This window comes from Anser anser (genome assembly GCF_964211835.1).
Source record: "Anser anser genome assembly, chromosome: 35".
NCBI classification, from domain to species: Eukaryota; Metazoa; Chordata; class Aves; order Anseriformes; family Anatidae; genus Anser; species Anser anser.
This window is the reverse complement of record NC_139756.1, coordinates 621,583-640,633: the sequence shown is the minus strand read 5'-3', so window position 1 is coordinate 640,633 and position 19,051 is coordinate 621,583. Positions and strand designations below refer to the sequence as shown.

The window sequence follows — 19,051 nt, the reverse complement described above, 5'->3', positions numbered from 1 at the left end:
CCCGGCCTTATTAACCCCCCCAGACCCCATCCCCCCCCCAGACCCCATAACCCCCCATCACCCCCCCGCCCCACAACCCCCCCAGACCCCACAACCCCCCAACCCCCCCTCAGACCCCATTACCCCCCCGGCCCCATTACCACCTCAGACCCCATTACCCCCCCGGCCCCATTACCCCCCCCCCGGCCCCATTAACCCCCCCAGACCCCACCCCCATTACCCCCCCCCATACCCCACACCCCCACCCCCCCCCTCCCCTCCCCCCCCCGCCCCCTCCCCCCCCGCACTCACGGCCGTAGAGCGCGAGCGCGGCGCTGTCGGGCCCGGTGCGGACCTCGAGGCGCAGCGGCTGCTGCTCCTGGTGCCGCTGCAGCTCCCCGTTGGCGTCGCCGATCGTCAGCAGCCGCACGCCGCCGAACACCGACACGGCGGCCATCTTGCGCCCGCCGCCCCCGCCCCGCCCCCGCCCCGCCCCGGGAAACGGCGCGGGGGGGGGAGGGGGAGGAGGGGGGAGGGGGGAGGGGGAGGGAGCGCCCCCGGGTGGGCGGCGGGCGCGGAGCAGGGGGAGGGGGAGGGGGGGGGAGGGGGGGTGGGGGGAGGGGATGGGGGGGGGGGACGGGAACCGGGATGGGGATGGGAACGGGGGTGGGAACTGGAGGGGGGAACTGGGATGGAGCGGGATGGAAACTGGGATGGAACTGGGCACGGGGATGGGGATGGGAACTGGGATGGAACTGGGATGGAACTGGGCACGGGGATGGGGATGGGAACTGGGATGGAACTGGGATGGGGATGGGAACGGGGGTGGGAACTGGGATGGAACTGGGCACGGGGATGGGAACGGGGGTGGGATGGAACTGGGATGGAACTGGGCACGGGGATGGGGATGGGAACTGGGATGGAACTGGGATGGAACTGGGCACGGGGATGGGGATGGGAACTGGGATGGAACTGGGCACAGGGATGGGGATGGGAACTGGGATGGAACTGGGCACGGGGATGGGGATGGGAACGGGGGTGGGAACTGGGATGGAACTGGGCACGGGGATGGGAATGGGAACTGGGATGGAACTGGGCACGGGGATGGGAATGGGAATGGGGGTGGGAACTGGGATGGAACTGGGATGGGGATGGGAACGGGGTGGGAACGGGGATGGAACCGGGGAGAGGGAACGGGGATGGGGACGGGGATGGGGTTGGGAACGGGGGTGGGAACTGGAGGGGGGAACTGGGATGGAACTGGGATGGGGATGGGAACGGGGGTGGGAACGGGGAGGGAACTGGGATGGGGATGGGAACTGGAGGGGGGAACTGGGATGGAACTGGGATGGGGATGGGAACGGGGGTGGGAACTGGGATGGAACTGGGCACGGGGATGGGAACGGGGGTGGGAACTGGGATGGGGATGGGAACGGGGGTGGGAACTGGGATGGAACTGGGCATGGGGATGGGAACGGGGTGGGAATGGGGATGGAACTGGGCACGGGGATGGGAACGGGGGTGGGAACTGGGATGGAACTGGGGAGAGGAACCAGAACCGGAACCGGGCACGGGAACGGGGATGGGGATGGGATGGGAACTGGAGAGGGGAACTGGGATGGACCAGGACGGAAACTGGGATGGAACTGGGCACGGGGATGGGGGTGGGAACTGGGATGGAACCGGGGAGAGGGAACCGGGATGGGAACTGAGGATGGAACCGGGATGGGGACTGGGATGGAGATGGGATGGGGACAGAATGGGGATGGGCATGGGAACGGGAACAGGAGTGGGGATGGGGACGGGGATGGGAACCGGGATAGGGACGGGAACGAGAACCAGGATGGGAACTGGGGATGGAACCGGGATGGGGACTGGGATGGGGATGGGAACTGGGATGGAAGCGGGGAGGGGAACGGGGATGGGGATGGGAACGGGATGGGAACTGGAGGGGGGAACTGAGATGGAGCGGGATGGAAACTGGGATGGAACTGGGCATGGGAACTGGACATGGGGATGGGAACGGGGATGGGAACTGGGATGGAACCGGGGAGAGGAACTGGAACCGGGCACAGGAACCGGGATAGGAACTGGGCCCAGGAACCCAAACCAGGCCCCGGGAACAGGGCCCAGGAACCAAGAACCGGGCACGGGGCACCGGGACCAGCACCGGGACCGGCACTGGGACCAGAACCGGGCACCGGGGCCGCGTAGCGGGGACAGACCCACACCTGCACCGCCACCGGGCAGCCAACGCCTTTATTGCCACCGCGACCAGCGGGGACACCGCGATTTGGGGCCCGGGCATCACCGGGGCCGTTCGCCGCGCTCTGCCGGGGGGCTCCCGGGGGGGCTCGGTGCTGTCGCTCCGTCCGTCCGTCCGTCCGTCCGTCCGGGCTCACGCGGCCGACCTGAAGGTGCTGAAGTGGGGCCGGGCCGGGGAGGGCGTGCGGGGCCGCGGCGGCGGGGCGTTGGGGCCGGCGGCGCTCTGCACCGGGACGGAGGCTGCGGTGAGCGGAGCCCCGGGGGGGCAGCCTCGGCCGTGGGGGCACCCACGGCGGCCCCACAGCGGCCCCACAGCGGCCCCACAGCGGCCCCACAGCGGCCCCACAGCGACCCCACTCACCACAGGGGCTCCGAAGACGCGGTTCTCGTAGCAGAGCTCTGCCAAGGGAAGGGAGGACGTTAACGGGGTGCCCGTGGATGCGAACGGGGCCGTGCCGACCCGGTATGGGGTACCGCGAGCTGTTATGGGGTCACCGGGCCCCGACCCGATATGGGGTTACTGGGCCCTGGCCTGTTATGGGGTCACTGGGCCCAGACCCGGTATGGGGTCACTGGGCCCAGACCCGGTATGGGGTCACCGGATCCCTGACCCGTGATGGGGTTACCAGGTCCTGACCCGGTATGGGGTACCTGATCCCCGACCTCTTATGGGGTCACTGGGTCCCAACCCACTATGGGGTCACCGGGCCCAGACCCGGTATGGGGTACCGGATCCCTGACCTCTTATGGGGTTACTGTGAGCTGTTATGGGGTTACCAGGTACCGACCTGTTATGGGGTCACCAGGCCCCAACCCGTTATGGGGTCACCAGGTACTGACCCGTTATGGGGCCACCGGGCCCCAACCTGTTATGGGGTCACCGGGTCCCAACCCGTTATGGGGTCACCAGGTCCCCGACCCGTTATGGGGTACTGTGAGCTGTTATGGGGTCACCGGGCCCCAACCCAATATGGGGTCACCGGGTCCCGACCCGTTATGGGGTCACCAGGTCCCCGACCCGTTATGGGGTACTGTGAGCTGTTATGGGGTCACCGGGCCCCGACCCGTTATGGGGTCACCGGGTCCCTGACCCCTTATGGGGTCACCGGGCCCTGACCCGGTATGGGGTCACCGGGTCCCAACCCGTTATGGGGTCACCGGGTCCTGACCCGTTATGGGGTCACCGGGCCCTGACCCAGTATGAGGTCACCGGGCCCCGACCCGTTATGGGGTCACCGGGCCCCAACCCGTTATGGGGTCACCAGGTCCCAACCCGTTATGGGGTCGCCGGGCCCCAACCCGTTATGGGGTCACCGGGCCCCAACCCGTTATGGGGTCACCGGGTCCCTGACCCCTTATGGGGTCACCGGGCCCTGACCCGTTATGGGGTCACCGGGTCCCGACCCGTTATGGGGTCACCGGGCCCTGACCCGTTATGGGGTCACCGGGCCCTGACCCGTTATGGGGTCACCGGGTCCCGACCCGTTATGGGGTCACCGGGCCCTGACCCAGTATGAGGTCACCGGGCCCCGACCCGTTATGGGGTCACCAGGTCCCAACCCGTTATGGGGTCACCGGGCCCCAACCCGTTATGGGGTCACCGGGCCCTACCTGTCGTGGGGTACCCCGTCTCGGTCCAGCACGACTCCGGGTGCCTGCAAAACAAACCCCGTGGCAGCCCCGGGGCCGTTTCGGGATGGGGGAGGCTGCGGGGCCGGGGCTGCCGGGGGGAGGGGGGGGGGGGGGGTCTCGATACCCCCCCGCGCCCCCCCCCGTGCCCCCCACCTCGCTCACCTCGCCGCCCGCTGCCGTCCGCCCCTGGCTGCCGGGGAAGAAAACGGGCTTTGTAGGGCGGCGGGGAGCCTCCTGGGACCCCCACCCCAAAACCCGGACCCCCCCCCCCCACACACACACCTCGCCAGGCCGCCGCCGCCGCCGCCGCCAGCAGCACCAGGACGGCCGCGCTCAGCACCACCGGGAGCAGCCAGGGCCGAGCTGCAAGGCAAGGCAGGGCCGGGGCTCGGGGGGGGGACCTGCCCCGTCCCCCGGGAGGGGGGATAAAACGGGGAGACCCCCCCCGTCCCCGTCCCCGTAACCCCCCCGTCCCCGTACCTCCCAGCCGCGCCGCCGAGGTGGGCGCAGGAGGAGGCGCGGGCGTGAAGTCGGGGAGGCAGGCGGCGTCCTCCGAGGCTGCAGGAGGGGAGCGAGGTTTTGGGGTCAAATGTGGCGGTTTTGGGGGCCGAACGTGGCAATTCTGGGGCCGAACGTGGCGGTTTTGGGACCGAATGTGGCAATTTTGGGGCTGAACACGGTGATTTTGGGGCTGAACACGGTGATTTTGGGGCCGAACACAGCAGTTTTGGTGCCGAACGTGGCAGTTTTGGGTCCAAACACGGCAGTTTTGGGGCCCATTGCGGCGGTTTTGGGGCCGAACATGGCAGTTTTGGGTCTGAACGTGGCAATTTTGGGGCCCAATGTGGCGGTTTTGGGGCCGAACGCGGCGGTTTGGGGACCGAACGTGGCAATTTTGGGGCCGAACGCAGAGGTTTTGGGGCCGAACATGGCAATTTTGCGGCCCAACGTGGTGGTTTTGGGGCCAAACGTGGCGGTTTTGGGGCCCAACGTGGCAGTTGTGGGGGCTGAACGTGGCAGTTTTGGGGCCGAACGTGGCAATTTTTTGGCCGAACACGTCAATTTTGGGGCCAAACTTGGTGTTTTTGGGACCGAATGTGGCAATTCTGGGGACGAACACGGTGGTTTTGGGGCTGAAGACAGCAATTTTGGGGCCAAACGCGGCAGTTTTGGGGCCAAACACGGCAGTTTTGGGGCCAAACGCAATGGTTTCGGGGCCAAACGTGATGGGTTTGGGTCTGAACGCGGCGGTTTTGGGGCCCAACGCGGCGGTTTTGGGGCCGAACACGGCAGTTTTGGGGCCGAACACGGCGGTTTCGGGGCCAAACGCGGCGATTCCGGGTCCCACCCCGCACCGTTCACCGCGATCTCGGCGCTGAGCTCCGACGCCTGCCAGGCGCTGCCGTTGTAGCTCCGGTAACGGCACCGGTAGCACCGGGACCCCGCCGGGGCCTCGTCCAGGATGAAATCCACTTTATTCTGGCCCGGCTCGGCCGCGATGCTCTGCACCGGGCCTGTCCTGCCCGCGACGAAGAGCTCGAAGGTGCTGCCGGCGAAGCGCCGCGGGGCGAAGCAGCTGATCCGCGCCGCGCCGGAGACGAGGCCGAGCGGGGCCGGGGCGAGCTGGGGGGCTGCCACGGCTCCTGGGGGGGCACCGGGACGGCTCAGCGGGCTCCCAGCCCGGCCCCGGGCTGTGCCGGGAGGCTGGGGGGCGACGTACCTGCCACCAGGAGGAGAAGCTTCAGCCTCATCCTCATCCTCGTCCTCCTCATCCCGCAGAACCCGGCACGCTCCGGCCCCGCGCTGAGCAGAAGGGTTTTTGCTCAAGACCGAGTTTCATCACCCAGGAAAGAAATGACAAGAGCACGGATTGTGCTTGGGACTTGCCCCGTTGCACAAAGAGGCGGTTTTTCGACCCAAAACGCCCCGGAGAGGCTTTTTTCCACCCCAAAAGCCCCAAGATCCCAGCCACATCCTGCGCGCAACGGGCTCGCCGCGTGCGATCTCGCCGGGCTCGCTTCTGAATTATCACAACAGGGGCGCGGAGGAGCAAACCCGAGACCCCAAAATCCCCTCCTGGACCCCCAAAACCTGCTTCAGGCCCCCCCCCGAGCTGCCCCAGGACCTCCAGAACCTCACCAGGACGCCCAGAACTGCCCCAGGGCCTCCCGAATGTGCCCCCCGGGCCTTTCGGACCCGCTCCAGCACCTCCCAGGGCTGGGCCAGGGTCCCCCAGATCTACCCCAGGGGCCCCCAAACCTGCCCCAGGAGCCCTGAAACCTGCCCCAGGGGTCTCATATCTGCCCTAGGGCCCCAAACCTGCCCCAGGGGTCCCAAACCTGCCCCAGTAGCCCCGAAACCTGCCCCTGGGGTCTCATATACACCCCAGGGGCCCCCAAAATCTGCCCCAGGGCCCCCCAGATTTGCTCCAGGGCCCCCCAGATCTGCCCCAGGAGCCCTGAAACCTGCCCCGAGGGCCCCCAGAGCAGCCCCAAGGGTCTCATATCTGCCCAAGAGGCCCCAAAATCTGCCCCAGTACCCCCAAACCTACCCCAGGGACCCCCAAACCTGCCCCTGGGGTCTCCTATCTGCCCCAGGGCCACCAAACCTGCCCCAGGGGCCCCCAGAACTGCCCCAGGAGTCTCAAACCTGCCCCAGGGGTCTCATATCTGCCCCAGGGGCCCGCAAATTTGCTCCAGGAGCCCCCAAAATCTGCCCCAGGGGTCTCATATTTGCCCCAGGGGCCCCCAGATTTGCCCCAGGGGTCCCCAAAATCTGCCCAAGGGGTCTCAAACCTGCCCCAGGGGTCTCACATCTGCCCCAAGGGCCTCCAAAATCTGCCCCAGGGGCTCCCAAATTTGCTCCAGGGGTCTCAACCCTGCCCCTGTGGCCTCACATCCAGCTCAGGAGCCCCAAACCTGCCCCAGGCCCCCCAAAACCGACCCCAGGACCCCCCAAATCTGCCCCAGGGGCCCCAAACGCGCCCCCCCCCCCCCCCCAGCCACGCGGGGCATTGTGGGGCCCCGCCCTCCCCTCAAGAGCACACCCGGGGGCGGGGCCAGGCGCCGATAAGGGGCGGGCGCTTCTCGGGGCGGCCTGGCCAATGAGCAGCCGGGCCGCCGCGTGCCGGCAGCGAGCGACCAATGGGAGCGCGCCGCGGCCGCCGCGAGGCCCCCACCTACCCCTCCTGCCCCGCCCCTCCCATCCGCGGGCGGCCGAGGCGCCGCCTGCAGGCCCCGCCCCCCGCCTCCCGCCGCGCGGCGCCGCTCCCGCCTCAGGCACCGCCGCGGCCACCCCCGGCGAGGGAGGGGGGGGCGGGGGGCGGGGCCTGCGTTAAAGGCGCAGCGCGGCGCAAGATGGCGGCCCCCTGGCTGTGGTTGCTGGGCCTGGCGGCCTGGGCCCGGCCGGGCGCCGCGCCGCCGCCGCCGCCACCGGACGCCGAGGTGACGTTCGTGCTGCCCGCGGGGCGCCGCGAGTGCTTCTACCAGGGGGCGCCCGGCAACGCCTCCATGGAGGCCGAGTACCAGGTGCCGGGGGGGGCGGGGCCGCGCCGGTACCGGAGGGGGGCGGGGCCGGTACCGGAGGGGGGCGGGGCTTGAGGGGGGCCGGGGCCTGTACCGACAGGGGGCGGGGCCTGGGTGGGAGGCACCGGGAGGGGACCGGAGCCGGTACCGGAGGGGGCGGGGCTTGGGTCGGTGGCACCGGTAGGGGAGCGGGGCCGGTACCGGAGGGGGGCGGGGCTTGCGGGAGGGGGCGGGGTCTGTACCGGAGGGGGCGGGGCCGGTACCGGGGGGCGGGGCTTGGGTCCGTGGCACCGGGAGGGGACCAGGGCCGGGACCGGGGTGGTGCTGGGGGGGAGCGGGTCCCGGTACCGGGGGTGCGGGGCTGGTGCGGAGCCGGTACCGGGAGGACGGGGCCGGTACCGGGGATGTACCGGGTGCGGGGGGCACCGCTGGGACCCATACCGGGGGCACCGCCAGGACCCGCAGCCCATGGGGACGAGGCACCGGCAGGGTCCCGGGTGGTGCTGGGGGGTGGAGGGGGAACGGGACCCGGTACCGGAGGAGAGATGAGAACCCCGGGGCGGGGGGGGGGTCCCGGTGCCTCCGCAGGTGATCGGCGGCGCGGGGCTGGACGTGGATTTCTCCCTGGAGAGCCCCTCGGGGCTGCTGCTGGTCAGCGAGCACCGCAAGTCGGACGGCGTGCACACGTGAGCCCCGCGCCGCGCTCGGCACCGGCACCGGCACCGCGCTCGGCACCGGCACCGGGCTCAGCACCGGCACCGGGCCCCGCGCTCGGCGCCGGCACCGGGCTCAGCCCCTCTCCCCTCCGCAGCGTGGAGCCCACCGAGGCAGGCGACTACAAGCTGTGCTTCGACAACTCCTTCAGCACCATCTCGGAGAAGCTCGTGTTCTTCGAGCTCATCTTCGACAGCGCCCAGGACGACGACGGCGACGGCTGGCTGGAGGCGGCCGAGCCCGAGGACCTGCTGGACGTCAAGATCGAGGACATCAAGGTACGTATGGGGGGGGGGGGGCACGGCGGGGGGCAGGGGGGGCAGCCCGATTTTGGACGTCAAGATTGAGGACATCAAAGTAGAAGGGGGGGAGGGACACAGCGGGGAGGGGGGGGGGCGGCCCGATTTTGGATGTCAAGATCGAAGACATCAAGATACAAGGGGGGGGGGGGACACGGCGGGGAGGGGGGCATGGTGGGGGGGAGCGATTTTGGACGTCAAGTTCGAGGACATCGAGGTACAAGGTGGGGGGGGACACGGCAAGGCATGGGGCACGGGGGGCGGCCCGATTTTGGATGTCAAGATCGAGGACATCAAGGTATGTATGGGGGGGGGGACATTAAAGACATCAAGGTATGTACGGGGGGGGGACACGGCAGGGAGGGGGGCATGGGGGGCGGGCCGATTTTGGACGTCAAGATCGAGGACATCGAGGTACAAGGTGGGGGGGGCACGGGGGGCAGCCCAATTTTGGACGTCAAGGTTGAGGACATCAAGGTAGAAGGGGGGGGGGGCACGGCGGGGAGGGGGGCACGGGGGGCAGCCCGATTTTGGACGTCAAGATTGAGGACATCGAGGTACAAGGCAGGGGGGGACACAGTGGGGAAGGGGACACGGGGGGGGGGGTGATTTTGGACGTCAAGATCGAGGACATCGAGGTACATATTGGGGGGGGGGGGGCACGGCAGGGGGCAGGGGGGGCAGCCTGATTTTGGACATCAAGATCGTGGACATCGAGGTACAAGGGGGGGGGGGACACGGTGGGGTGGGGGGCGGCCCGATTTTGGGGGCCAGTGCGAGGCGAGGGCGGGGTGGGGGCTCCTCTGCGGTGTTTTTTTTTGTTTGTTTTTTTTTTGGTTTCTTTTTTGTTTGTTTGTTTTTTGTTTTTGCTTTTTGTTTTTTGTTTGTTTGTTTCTTTTTTGCTTTTTTCTTCGGGGGGGGGCAGGAATCCATCGAGACCATGCGGAGCCGCCTGGAGCGGAGCATCCAGATGCAGGCGCTGCTGCGAGCCTTCGAGGCGCGCGACCGCAACCTGCAGGAGAGCAACCTGGGCCGCGTCAACTTCTGGTCGGCCGTCAACCTGGGCGCGCTGCTGCTCGTGGCCTTCCTGCAGGTCTACATGCTGAAGAGCCTCTTCGAGGACAAGCGGGCCGTGCGGACGTGACGGGGCGGGGGGGACACCGGGACGTTCCCCCCCCTCCCCCCGCCCCCACGAAGTTGCTGCTTTTCCCCTCCCCACCCCAGGGATTAAAACTGGCTTTGTACCCGGTGTCGCGGCTGCTTTTGGGTTTTTTTTTTTTTGGGGGGTGGGGGGATTCGCCCTCCGAGGCGTCCTCTCCTCCGTGGGGACGCGGCCCCCACCCCGCTCTCAGCGCCGTCGTTTTCCCCAGCTCCGCACCCCCGCTGTATCGCCCCGGGGGTTGGATCCCCCCCCCCCCCCAAAAAAAAAAAAGCCCCGGGCCCCCCCCCAGAAACGTTTCTGAGGTTTTTAGGACAGAGCCGGGGTCTTAAAGGCGAAAAATGCCCCCACCCCCCCCCAGGGGAGGGGAGCCCTTGGGTGCACGCAGCTGTGGGCAGGGGCATGACCCGGGGGAGGGGGGGAGCCCCCTGCTCCCCGAGCTGGGTGCGGGACGGGTGATGAAATTGGGGGTGAAACGGGCAAATTTTGGAGGTTTCGCTCCCTCTAAAGCTCGGGGGGGGGGGGGGGGGGGGGGTGTGAGGCACTCGAGTGCGCCAAGGACAGCGCTGCCTTCTGGGTGCCCCTTGACTCGAGACCCTAAAAGCGCCCCTCCAAACACCCAAAGCCCCCTGTGGACCCCAAAGTCCGCCTCCAGCCCCCAAAATCCCCCCTCCAGCCCCCAAAATCCCCCCTCCAGCCCCCAAAATCCCCCCTCCAGACCCTCAAAAGCCCCCTCCGGACCCCAAAGCCCGCCTGTGGCCCCCAAAGTCCCCCTCTGGACCCCAAAGCCCCCTTCCAGCCCCCAAAATCCCCCCTCCAGCCCCCAAAGCCCCCCTCCGGACCTCAAAAGCCCCCCTCCAGCCCCTCAAATCCCCCCTCCAGCCCCCAAAATCCCCTCTCCGGACCCCCAAAGCCCCCCTCCGGACCTCCAAAAGCCCCCTCCAGCCCCCCAAGCCCCCCTCCAGCCCCCAAAATCCCCCTCCGGACCCCCAAAGCCCCCCTCCAGCCCCTCAAATCCCCCCTCCAGCCCCCAGAAGCCCCCCTCCGGACCTCCAAAACCCCCCTCCAGCCCCCAAAATCCCCCCTCCGGACCCCCAAAGCCCCCCTCCGGACCCCCAAAATCCCCCTCCAGACCTCAAAATCCCCCCTCCAGCCCCCCAAAATCCCCCCCGCCCCACCGCCGAGGTGAGAGAAACCACCGGGAAGCGCCGGAGCCTTTCACCAGCTTTTTGTTTTTCCCTTTTATTTCTTTTCTTTTCGTGTTCTTTGATTTTTTTTTGTATTTTTTTTTCCTTTAGTTTATTAATAGGGTACAGACCGGAGGCACTTACACGGCGGCGAACGGAAGGACCGGGACAGAAGCGTGCTGGTTTTTTTACTTAGGGCCGGGGGGGGGGGGAAGCGGGGGGCCGCTGGCGACGCCGGGGGGCAGCGGGCGGGCGGCCGAGCCCCCCCCCAAAAAAGCTCTGCCCCGCCAGCGCGGCAGGCTGGGGGGGTTTGGGACCCTCACCCGGGGGGGGGGGCCCAAACCCCCGGGGCCCCCCCGTTAAGGCAGCTGGTGCTGCAGCCCCATCTCCGCGCCCCCCCCACCCCACCGGTGTTTTTAAAAAACCTACATCTTTTTTTCCTTTTTTTTTTGTTTTTTTTTTTTGCTTTTTCGCTGTTTTTATACAATCCGTACAGTCCGTAGAAATATTTACATCCTCCCCCCCCCCCGCCGCGGGGAAAGGCACCGTGGGCGAAAGCGGCGGCGAGGCGGGGGGGGGCTCCGCGTGTTTTTTGGGGGGCTGGGGGGCTCCCTTCCCCCCTTCCCCGCATCCTCCGGCCTCCCCCCCGGGGCTTCGGGGCGCGGGCGTTAAGGCGAGCAGCGGCCGGGGCCTCGCCTTAACGAATTAAATTCGTTAGCAACTCGCTCCCTGCGCCCCCCCCTCGCCCCCCCCCCCCGGCCTCGGTTCCCGTAGAGAAAATTTCCTGGAAGCTATAAAAAAGGGAGGTAAAAGGCTCCGGGCAGGGTTAGCGAGCGGCTCCCGGGGCGGGGGGCTTCGGGGGGGGGGGCAAAAAATGAAAATCGCTAAGTTTTATATATAATATATTAATACAAAAATTCTGGGGGGGGGGAGAGGAGGAGGAGGAGGAGGAGGAAGGCAGGAATCTGATCGGCCTCGGCGCCAGCTGCCCCGCGCGTTGAGGACGCTGAGCGTCGGAGGGGAGCTGGGGGGGGGGGCAGGGGGGGGGCGTTTCTGACCGAAAAAGTGCAATAGTCGACCCCCCCCCCCCCCCCCCCCCAGAAAACCAGAATCCTCCCCGGTTTGGCGTCCGGGGGCTCGGCCCGGGTGTGAAACCGCTCGGCCGAGAGCTGACGGCGGGGTGGAGGGTTCCAAAAAAAAATAATAAATCGAGAGATGAGATGCTGGGGGGGTTGGGGGGGGGGACACCCCATTTTTCCCCCCCCCCCCCACCGGGCGGGAGCGGCGGCGGCCCCGCGGGCGGTTTAATCGAGGAGCGAGGGCTCGGCGGGGCGGATGATGGTCGGCCGGTTGGGCGCCGCCGGGGGTCTCCTGCTGCGGAGAGAAGGGGAAAAAAAGGGTGTGGGGATGGGGGGGCGCCCACCGGGGGGGTCCCCGAGACGAGGACGAGGCCCTGGGGGTACAAAACGCCCCCCCCCCAAAGCCGGTCGCTTACCTGGGCACGCCCGGCGGGATGCCGGGGGGGACGCGTGCGGGCCGCGAGGGGATCTGCGGAGGGGCCGAGAAGGGGTCGTTGGGGGCAGCGAAGACGTTTTGGGGTCCGGGGCGCGAGGGGATGGGGGGAGCCGTGAAAGGGGACGGCCCCCCCGCGGGGATGGGCAGCAGCGGCGGCCCCGGCGTCGGGCCCCGCACGGCAGGAGGCCGGCCCGGCGGCAGGACGGCCGAGACGGGTCTGCGCTGAGGCGGGGGGCTGCGGGGACACGGCGGGGGTCAGGGGGCGGCCGCAGCACTCTGCAGCCCCCCCCCAAACCCTGCAGCACCCCCCCGAAGCTTGCTGAGCCCCCCCTAAATCCCGCTGAGCCCCCCTGAACACCGCTGAGCCCCCCCAAACCCTGCAGAGCCCCCCCAAACCCCGCTGAGTCCCCACCAGCCCCCACTGAGCCCCCCTCAAACCCCGCTGAGCCCCCCAAACCCTGCAGAGCCCCCCCAAACCCCACTGAGCCCCCCCCAAACCCTGCAGAGCCCCCCCAAACCCCACTGAGCTCCCCTGAACGCTGTTGAGCCCCCCCCCAAACCCTGCAGAGCCCCCCCAAACCCCACTGAGCCCCCCCCCAAACCCTGCAGAGCCCCCCAAACCCCACTGAGCTCCCCTGAACGCTGTTGAGCCCCCCTCAAACCCTGCAGCCCCCCCAAACCCTGCTGAGCCTCCCCCCGAACCCCATTGAGCCCCCCCAGCCCCTGCTGAGCCCCCCTCAAACCCTGTTGAGCCCCCCCGAACCCCGTTGAGCCCCCCTCAAACCCTGCAGAGCTCCCCCAAACCCTGCAGAGCCCCCCCCGAATGCCATTGAGCCCCCCTGAAACCCATTGAGCCCCCCTCAAACCCTGCAGCACCCCCCCAAACCCCGCTGAGCCCCCCCTAAACCCCGCTGCGCTGAGGCGGGGGGCTACGGGGAGACGGCAGGGGTCAGGGGGTGTCCGCAGCCCTCTGCAGCCCCCCTGAACCCCACTGAGCCCCCCTCAAACCCTGCAGGGCTCCCCCAAACCCCGCTGAGCCCCCCCTGAACCCCGCTGAGCCCCCTCCAACGCCGCCGAGCCCCCCCCAAACCCTGCAGAGCCCCTCAAACCCTGCTGAGCGCCCCCAAACCCCGCTGAGCGCCCCCCAAACCCCGTTGAGCCCCCCTCAAACCCCGCTGAGCCCCCCCAAACCCTGCAGAGCCCCCCCAGCCCCTGCTGAGCGCCCCCAGCCCCTGCTGAGCCCCTCCCAGCCCCTGCTGAGCCCCCCAAACCCCACTGAGCGCCCCCTGAACCCCGCTGAGCCCCCCTCAAACCCTGCAGAGCTCCCCCAAACCCCGCTGAGCGCCCCCAGCCCCTGCTGAGCCCCCCTGAACCCCCCTCAAACCCCGCTGAGCCCCCCTCAAACCCTGCTGAGCCCCCCCTGAACCCCGCTGAGCCCCCCCTGAACCCCGCTGAGCCCCCCCTGAACCCTGCAGAGCTCCCCCAAGCCCTGCTGAGCACCCCCAAACCCCGCCGAGCCCCCCCCAAACCCCGCCGAGCCCCCCCCAAACCCTCCGGGCCGTGCCCTACCTGTGCCCGCTGCCGGTCTGCAGCCAGGTGTCGTCCACCGGCGGGGGCACGGGCGTGGAGACGGTGCTGGTGCTGATGTCGCCGATGATGCTGAGCGCCTCCTTCAGCGCGTGGTACATGCGCAGCATCTCGTCCCGCCGCTGCGCCTGGTCCGCCGACTCCTCCATCAGGCTGCTCTGGTCGGCGGACGAGTACAGGTAGGCGAGCAGCTCCGAGTGGATGAAATCCTTGGTCTGCGGGGGGGGTGAAGCCCCGAGGAGATTTGGGGGGGGTCCGGTAACGGGGAAACCCCTCGAGCGGCGGGGGCGGGATGAGGCGAGGGCGGCCCCCCACCGGGCTTCGCGAGAAGCGGGATGGAAAAAAAAACGCCCGAGAACCCGAACGCCTCCTCGGCGTCCGCTCGAATCATCACGGAATAAAACCCCGAGGTGGAAGGGACCCAAAAGGATTCAGCTTGAGCCGTGGAATCGCGGAATAACGCCCTGAGGTGGAAGGGACACAACCCCAAGGTGGAAGGGGCCCAAAAGGATTCAGCTCGAGTCGGAGAATCATGGAGTAACACCCCGAGGTGGAAGGGACCCAGAAGGATTCAGCTCGAATCGGGGAACCGCAGAACACCCCGAGGTGGAAGGGACCCAACCCCAAGGTGGAAGGGACCCGAAAGGACTCAGCTCGAGTCGGGGAATCATGGAGTAACACCCTGAGGTGGAAGGGACCCAACCCCGAGGTGGAAGGGACCCAGAAGGACTCAGCTCGAGCCATGGAATCACGGAATAACGCCCCGAGGTGGAAGGGACACAACCCCAAGGTGGTAAAGGACCCAAAAGGACTCAGCTCGAGCCGTGGAATCACGGAATAACGCCCCGAGGTGGAAAGGACCCGAAAGGACTCAGCTCGAATCGGGGAACCGCAGAACACCCCGAGGTGGAAGGGACCCGGAAGGACTCAGCTCAAATCCTGGAATCATGGAATAACGCCCCAAGGTGGTAAAGGACCCGAAAGGATCCAGCTCGAGTCGTGGAATCAGGGAATAACACCCCGAGGTGGAAGGGACCCAACCCCGAGGTGGAAAGGACCCAGAAGGATTCAGCTCAAGTTGGGGAATCATGGAGTAACGCCCCGAGGTGGAAGGGACCGAACACCGAGGTGGAAGGGGCCCAAAAGGACTCAGCTCGAATCGGGGAACTGCAGAACACCCCGAGGTGGAAGGGACCCAACCCCAAGGTGGAAGGGACCCGGAAGGATCCAGCTCGAGTCGGGGAATTGTGGAATAACGCCCCGAGGTGGAAGGGACCCAACCCCGAGGTGGAAGGGACCCGGAAGGATTCAGCTCAAGTTGGGGAACCGCAGAACACCCCAAGGTGGAAGGGACCCAACCCCGAGGTGGTAAAGGACCCAAAAGGACTCAGCTCGAGTCGTGGAATCACGGAATAACTCCCCAAGGTGGAAGGGACCCAACCCCAAGGTGGAAGGGACCCAAAAGGATCCAGCTCGAGTCGTGGATCGCGGAATAACACCCCGAGGTGGAAGGGACCTGAAAGGACTCAGCTCGAGTCATGGAATCATGGAATAACTCCCCGAGGTGGAAGGGACCCAACTCCGAGGTGGAAGGGACCCGAAAGGACTCAGCTCGAGTCGGGGAATCGCGGAATAACACCCCGAGGTGGAAGGGACCCGAAAGGATTCAGCTCAAGTCGGGGAACCGCAGAACACCCCAAGGTGGAAAGGACCCAGAAGGATTCAGCTCGAGTCGGGGAATCATGGAGTAACACCCTGAGGTGGAAGGGACCCAACCCCAAGGTGGAAGGGACCCAACCCCAAGGTGGAAGGAAGGGACCCGAAAGGACTCAGCTCGAGTCAGGGAATCATGGAATAACGCCCTGAGGTGGAAGGGACCCGGAAGGATTCAGCTCGAATCGGGGAATCACGGAATAACGCCCCAAGGTGGAAGGGACCCAACCCCAAGGTGGAAGGGACCTGAAAGGACTCAGCTCGAGTCGGGGAATCATGGAGTAACACCCCGAGGTGGAAGGGACCTGAAAGGATCCAGCTCGAGCAGTGGAATCACGGAATAACTCCCCGAGGTGGAAGGGACCCAACCCCAAGGTGGAAGGGACCCGGAAGGATTCAGCTCGAGCCGTGGAATCGCGGAATAACGCCCCGAGGTGGAAGGGACCCAACCCCGAGTTGGAAGGGACCCAAAAGGATCATCAAAAGCCCGACCCCCTCGGTGCTCGAAGCGCCACGATGGAGAAACGCAGAGCCACGAGGTCGTCGGATCCCTGTCGCTCCCCGAGGGGGGCCGGGGGGCTTCTCCCCGCGGCGCCAGGAGCCCCCGTTCGCCCCCCCCGTCCCCGACTCACATTATTTATCATGAGGTGCATTATGGTCTTTGGCATGAGGTCGCGGATGGACTTGTTGATGATGCCCACGTAGGAGTCGACGAGGTTGCGGATGGTCTCCACCTGCCGCTCCAGCTGGGGGTCCATGGAGAAGGTGTTCTCCTGGGCGCCGTCCTCGTTCTCCGTCTGCTCGGGGACAGCGATGGGGGGGGCACCCGTCACCGCCGGGACCCCCCCCCCAGCGAGCCATCCCAAACGGACGCTTTAAGGGGGGAAAAAATTAAAAAAAAAAGGGGATTTCGGAGCAAAAGGGACGCCGCGTCCAGCGGGCAGGATCCTTGCTCCTCTCTTCGGTTTCAGGCAGGGTGGGGGGGCGAAGGAGCCGCGGGCTCGGCTCCCAGGGGGGCAGCTCGGAGGGGGGGGGGGCTTTACTTGGTCCTTCTCCGGGTAAACGCCGGCCCGGAGGAAGGAGGCCTTCCAGCTGTCCACGTCCTCCTGGGAGTCGCAGGCCAGCTCGATCTGGCGGAGGTCTTTGTAGACGTTCCTGGAGGAAGGGCGAGGATGAGGAGGGGAGGCCTCCGAAACCACGCGGCCTCGGCAACGAGGGGGGGGAGCCCGAAATGGCCGCTGCCTCCGAGAGATCCCCCCCCCGAGGGGAAGGGGGGGGAGGCCCGGCGGCGAGCTCTGGGGCTCGGGCCCTCACCTCTGCTCGGTGTTGAAGATGGCGAAGACGTGCTTGTTGGACATGAAGCCCTTCTCCACGTCGCGGATCTTCAGGTTGTCCAGGGGCAGCATGTACTTCTTCTCCTTCTCCTGGGGGGGGGGCAGAGAAAAGCAGGGCTGAGAGCGAGCCGAGCCCCAGCCCCGCATCTGGAAGCGTTTTTGGGAGGGCCCCCGGCCCCGCTTTGTCTCCGAAAGGGACGTCCCGGCCACCCGGAGCCTTCCTCCCCCCCATGCCGCCCTACACTCCTCCTCCGCGATTTCCTGCGAAACCCGCGGCTTTTTGGTGTGTTTGTTTATTTTTTTTTAATTTTTTTTTTTTTCCAGGCTGGATTTGTTGGGCAGAGTTTTGCCATGTCAGAAGGGACCCAAAAAAAAAGAAAGAAAAAAAAAAGAAAGAAAAAGAAATAAAAAAGAGAAAAGAAAAGAAAAGAGGAAGGAAGGAAGAGGAAGGAAGGAAGAGGAAGGAAGGAAGAGGAAGGAAGGAAGAGGAAGGAAGGAAGAGGAAGGAAGGAAGAGGAAGGAAGGAAGAGGAAGGAAGGAAGAGGAAGGAAGGAAGAGGAAGGAAGGAAGAGGAAGGAAGGAAGAGGAAGGAAGGAAGAAAAAAAGAAAAGAGAAAAAAATAGAAGAGAAAGAAAAAAATAGAAGAGAAAGAAAGAAAGAAAGAAAGAAAGAAAGAAAGAAAAGAAAGAAAGCGGCTTCCCTGCTCCCCCCCCGGCGGCGTCGCTCCTCGTTAATTATAAAAACCGGGGAAACGGGGGAGAAGAAAAAAAAAATTAAAAAAAAATTAGAAAACCAACGCGAAAGGCCCAAAGGCGGCGCGGCGGCGGCGGGGAGTCGGGCCCAGGCTGCCCAGCGCTCAGCCCGCCCGTGCAGGAGGGTGCGAATGGCGCAGGCCTCTGCACGCTGCTCACGGCGCCTTTGGCGCAGCGGCGCCCGCACGTAACGGGGCGGCGGGGAAGGATCCGGCCCTTGGCGGGGCTGGTACGTGGGGCGGGGGGGTCGTTGCGTGGGGTTTGGGGTCGTTGCGTGGGGCTTTGGGGGCTGTTACGCGGGGTTTGGGGGTCGTTGCGTGGGGCTTTGGGGTTATTGCGCGGCGTTTTGGGGGGTTATTGGAGGGGTTTTGGGGGTTATTGCGCGGGTTTGGGGGGTTATTAGAGGGATTTGGGGGCTATTGCACGGGTTTTTGGGGGTTATTGCATGGGTTTGGGGGGTTATTAGAGGGATTTGGGGGTTATTGCGCAGGTTTTTGGGGGTTATTGCACAGGTTTGGGGGGTTATTAGAGGAATTTATGGGGTTATTGCGCGGGTTTGGGGGTTATTAGAGGGATTTGGGGGTTATTGCGCGGGTTTTGGGGGGGGTTATTACAGGGATTTCAGGGTTATTGCGCAGGTTTTGGGGGTTATTGTGCAGGTTTTGGGGGTTATTAGAGGGATTTTGGGGTTATTGCATGGGTTTTTGGGGGTTATTACGCAGGTTTTGGGGGGTTATTAGACGGATTTCGGGGTTATTGTGCGGGTTTTTGGGGTTATTGCGTGGGTTTTGGGAGGTTATTGCGCGGGTTTCGGGAGGTTATTAGAGGGGTTTTGGGAGGTTATTAGAGGGATTTCGGAGTTATTGCATGGGTTTCTGGGAGTTATTACGCAGGTTTGGGGGGTTATTGCGTGGGTTTCGGGGGGTTATTAGAGGGATTTTGGGGTTATTGTGTGGGTTTTTGGGAGGTTATTACGCAGGTTTTGGGGGTTATTGCGTGGGTTTGGGGGTTATTAGAGAGATTTCGGGGTTATTGCGTGGGTTTCTGGGGGTTGTATGTGGGTTTTTAGGGTTATTACGCAGGTTTTGGGGGTTATTACGCGGGTTTTGCTGATATTAAAGGAGTTTTTGGGGTTATTACGCAGGTTTTTGGGGATATTAGAGGGGTTTCGGGGGTTATTACACGGGTTTTGGGGTTATTAGAGGGGTTTTGGGTTATTAAATGTTTTTGGGGGGATATCAAATTGTTTTTTGGGGATATTAAATGTTGTTTTGGGGGTTATTAAATTTTTTGGGGGGTTATTAAAAGGATTTTTGGGTTATTAAATTGTTTTTACGGGGTTATTGTTTTTTCGGGGTTATTACACGGGTTTTTGGGGTTATTACACGGGT

At 65.5% G+C, this 19,051-nt stretch overlaps 3 protein-coding genes across 8 annotated transcripts in view; 1 reads left to right on the top strand and 2 right to left on the bottom strand.

The window, feature by feature from the left end:
- Positions 1-2,221: 2,221 nt before the first annotated feature.
- LOC310888460 (uncharacterized protein) lies at positions 2,222-5,944 on the bottom strand. 2 transcript variants are annotated; one of them, XM_083815146.1, is made up of 8 exons: positions 5,597-5,944; positions 5,232-5,519; positions 4,357-4,434; positions 4,159-4,239; positions 4,039-4,066; positions 3,856-3,899; positions 2,606-2,643; positions 2,222-2,467 (listed from the first exon to the last, which is right to left on the bottom strand). In XM_083815146.1, the coding sequence occupies exons 1-8, from the start codon at positions 5,646-5,648 to the stop codon at positions 2,378-2,380; spliced, it is 699 nt and encodes a 232-aa protein (XP_083671272.1). In that variant the 5' UTR covers positions 5,649-5,944; the 3' UTR covers positions 2,222-2,377. The 2 variants fall into 2 exon arrangements, with proteins under 2 accessions (XP_083671272.1, XP_083671273.1); XM_083815147.1 differs by lacking the exon at positions 4,039-4,066 and having other exon boundaries at positions 5,597-5,934.
- Positions 5,945-7,196: 1,252 nt separating this feature from the next.
- Positions 7,197-9,662, top strand: LOC310888459 (transmembrane emp24 domain-containing protein 1-like). The gene is made up of 4 exons (XM_083815145.1): positions 7,197-7,403; positions 7,989-8,086; positions 8,212-8,392; positions 9,339-9,662. The coding sequence occupies exons 1-4, from the start codon at positions 7,233-7,235 to the stop codon at positions 9,555-9,557; spliced, it is 669 nt and encodes a 222-aa protein (XP_083671271.1). The 5' UTR covers positions 7,197-7,232; the 3' UTR covers positions 9,558-9,662.
- A 1,984-nt stretch (positions 9,663-11,646) lies between these two features.
- The window catches only part of LOC310888458 (dynamin-2), a 28,345-nt gene continuing 20,940 nt past the window's right edge, over positions 11,647-19,051 (bottom strand). For 3 of the 5 annotated variants that reach the window (XM_083815140.1, XM_083815142.1, XM_083815144.1), the window contains 6 exons: positions 16,889-16,998; positions 16,618-16,729; positions 16,207-16,371; positions 13,844-14,076; positions 12,255-12,509; positions 11,647-12,133 (listed from right to left, as the gene is read on the bottom strand). In XM_083815140.1, coding sequence (XP_083671266.1) covers positions 12,064-12,133; positions 12,255-12,509; positions 13,844-14,076; positions 16,207-16,371; positions 16,618-16,729; positions 16,889-16,998 — 945 coding nt within the window. In that variant the 3' untranslated portion in view covers positions 11,647-12,063. The remainder of the gene's footprint in view (positions 12,134-12,254; positions 12,510-13,843; positions 14,077-16,206; positions 16,372-16,617; positions 16,730-16,888; positions 16,999-19,051) is intronic. The other 2 variants (XM_083815141.1, XM_083815143.1) reach the window with 1 other exon arrangement.

Excerpts from the sequence above, each read along its gene's own strand:
- LOC310888460 (XM_083815146.1), bottom strand. The coding sequence starts at position 5,648 with ATGAGGAGGACGAGGATGAGGATGAGGCTGAAGCTTCTCCTCCTGGTG. Across the intron at positions 3,900-4,038 it reads GGACGGCAGCGGGCGGCGAG|GCACCCGGAGTCGTGCTGGA; the intron begins GTGAGCGAGGTG and ends TTTGTTTTGCAG. Across the intron at positions 2,644-3,855 it reads GACGGGGTACCCCACGACAG|AGCTCTGCTACGAGAACCGC; the intron begins GTAGGGCCCGGT and ends TTCCCTTGGCAG.
- LOC310888459 (XM_083815145.1), top strand. The coding sequence starts at position 7,233 with ATGGCGGCCCCCTGGCTGTGGTTGCTGGGCCTGGCGGCCTGGGCCCGG. Across the intron at positions 7,404-7,988 it reads CCATGGAGGCCGAGTACCAG|GTGATCGGCGGCGCGGGGCT; the intron begins GTGCCGGGGGGG and ends GTGCCTCCGCAG. Across the intron at positions 8,087-8,211 it reads AAGTCGGACGGCGTGCACAC|CGTGGAGCCCACCGAGGCAG; the intron begins GTGAGCCCCGCG and ends TCCCCTCCGCAG.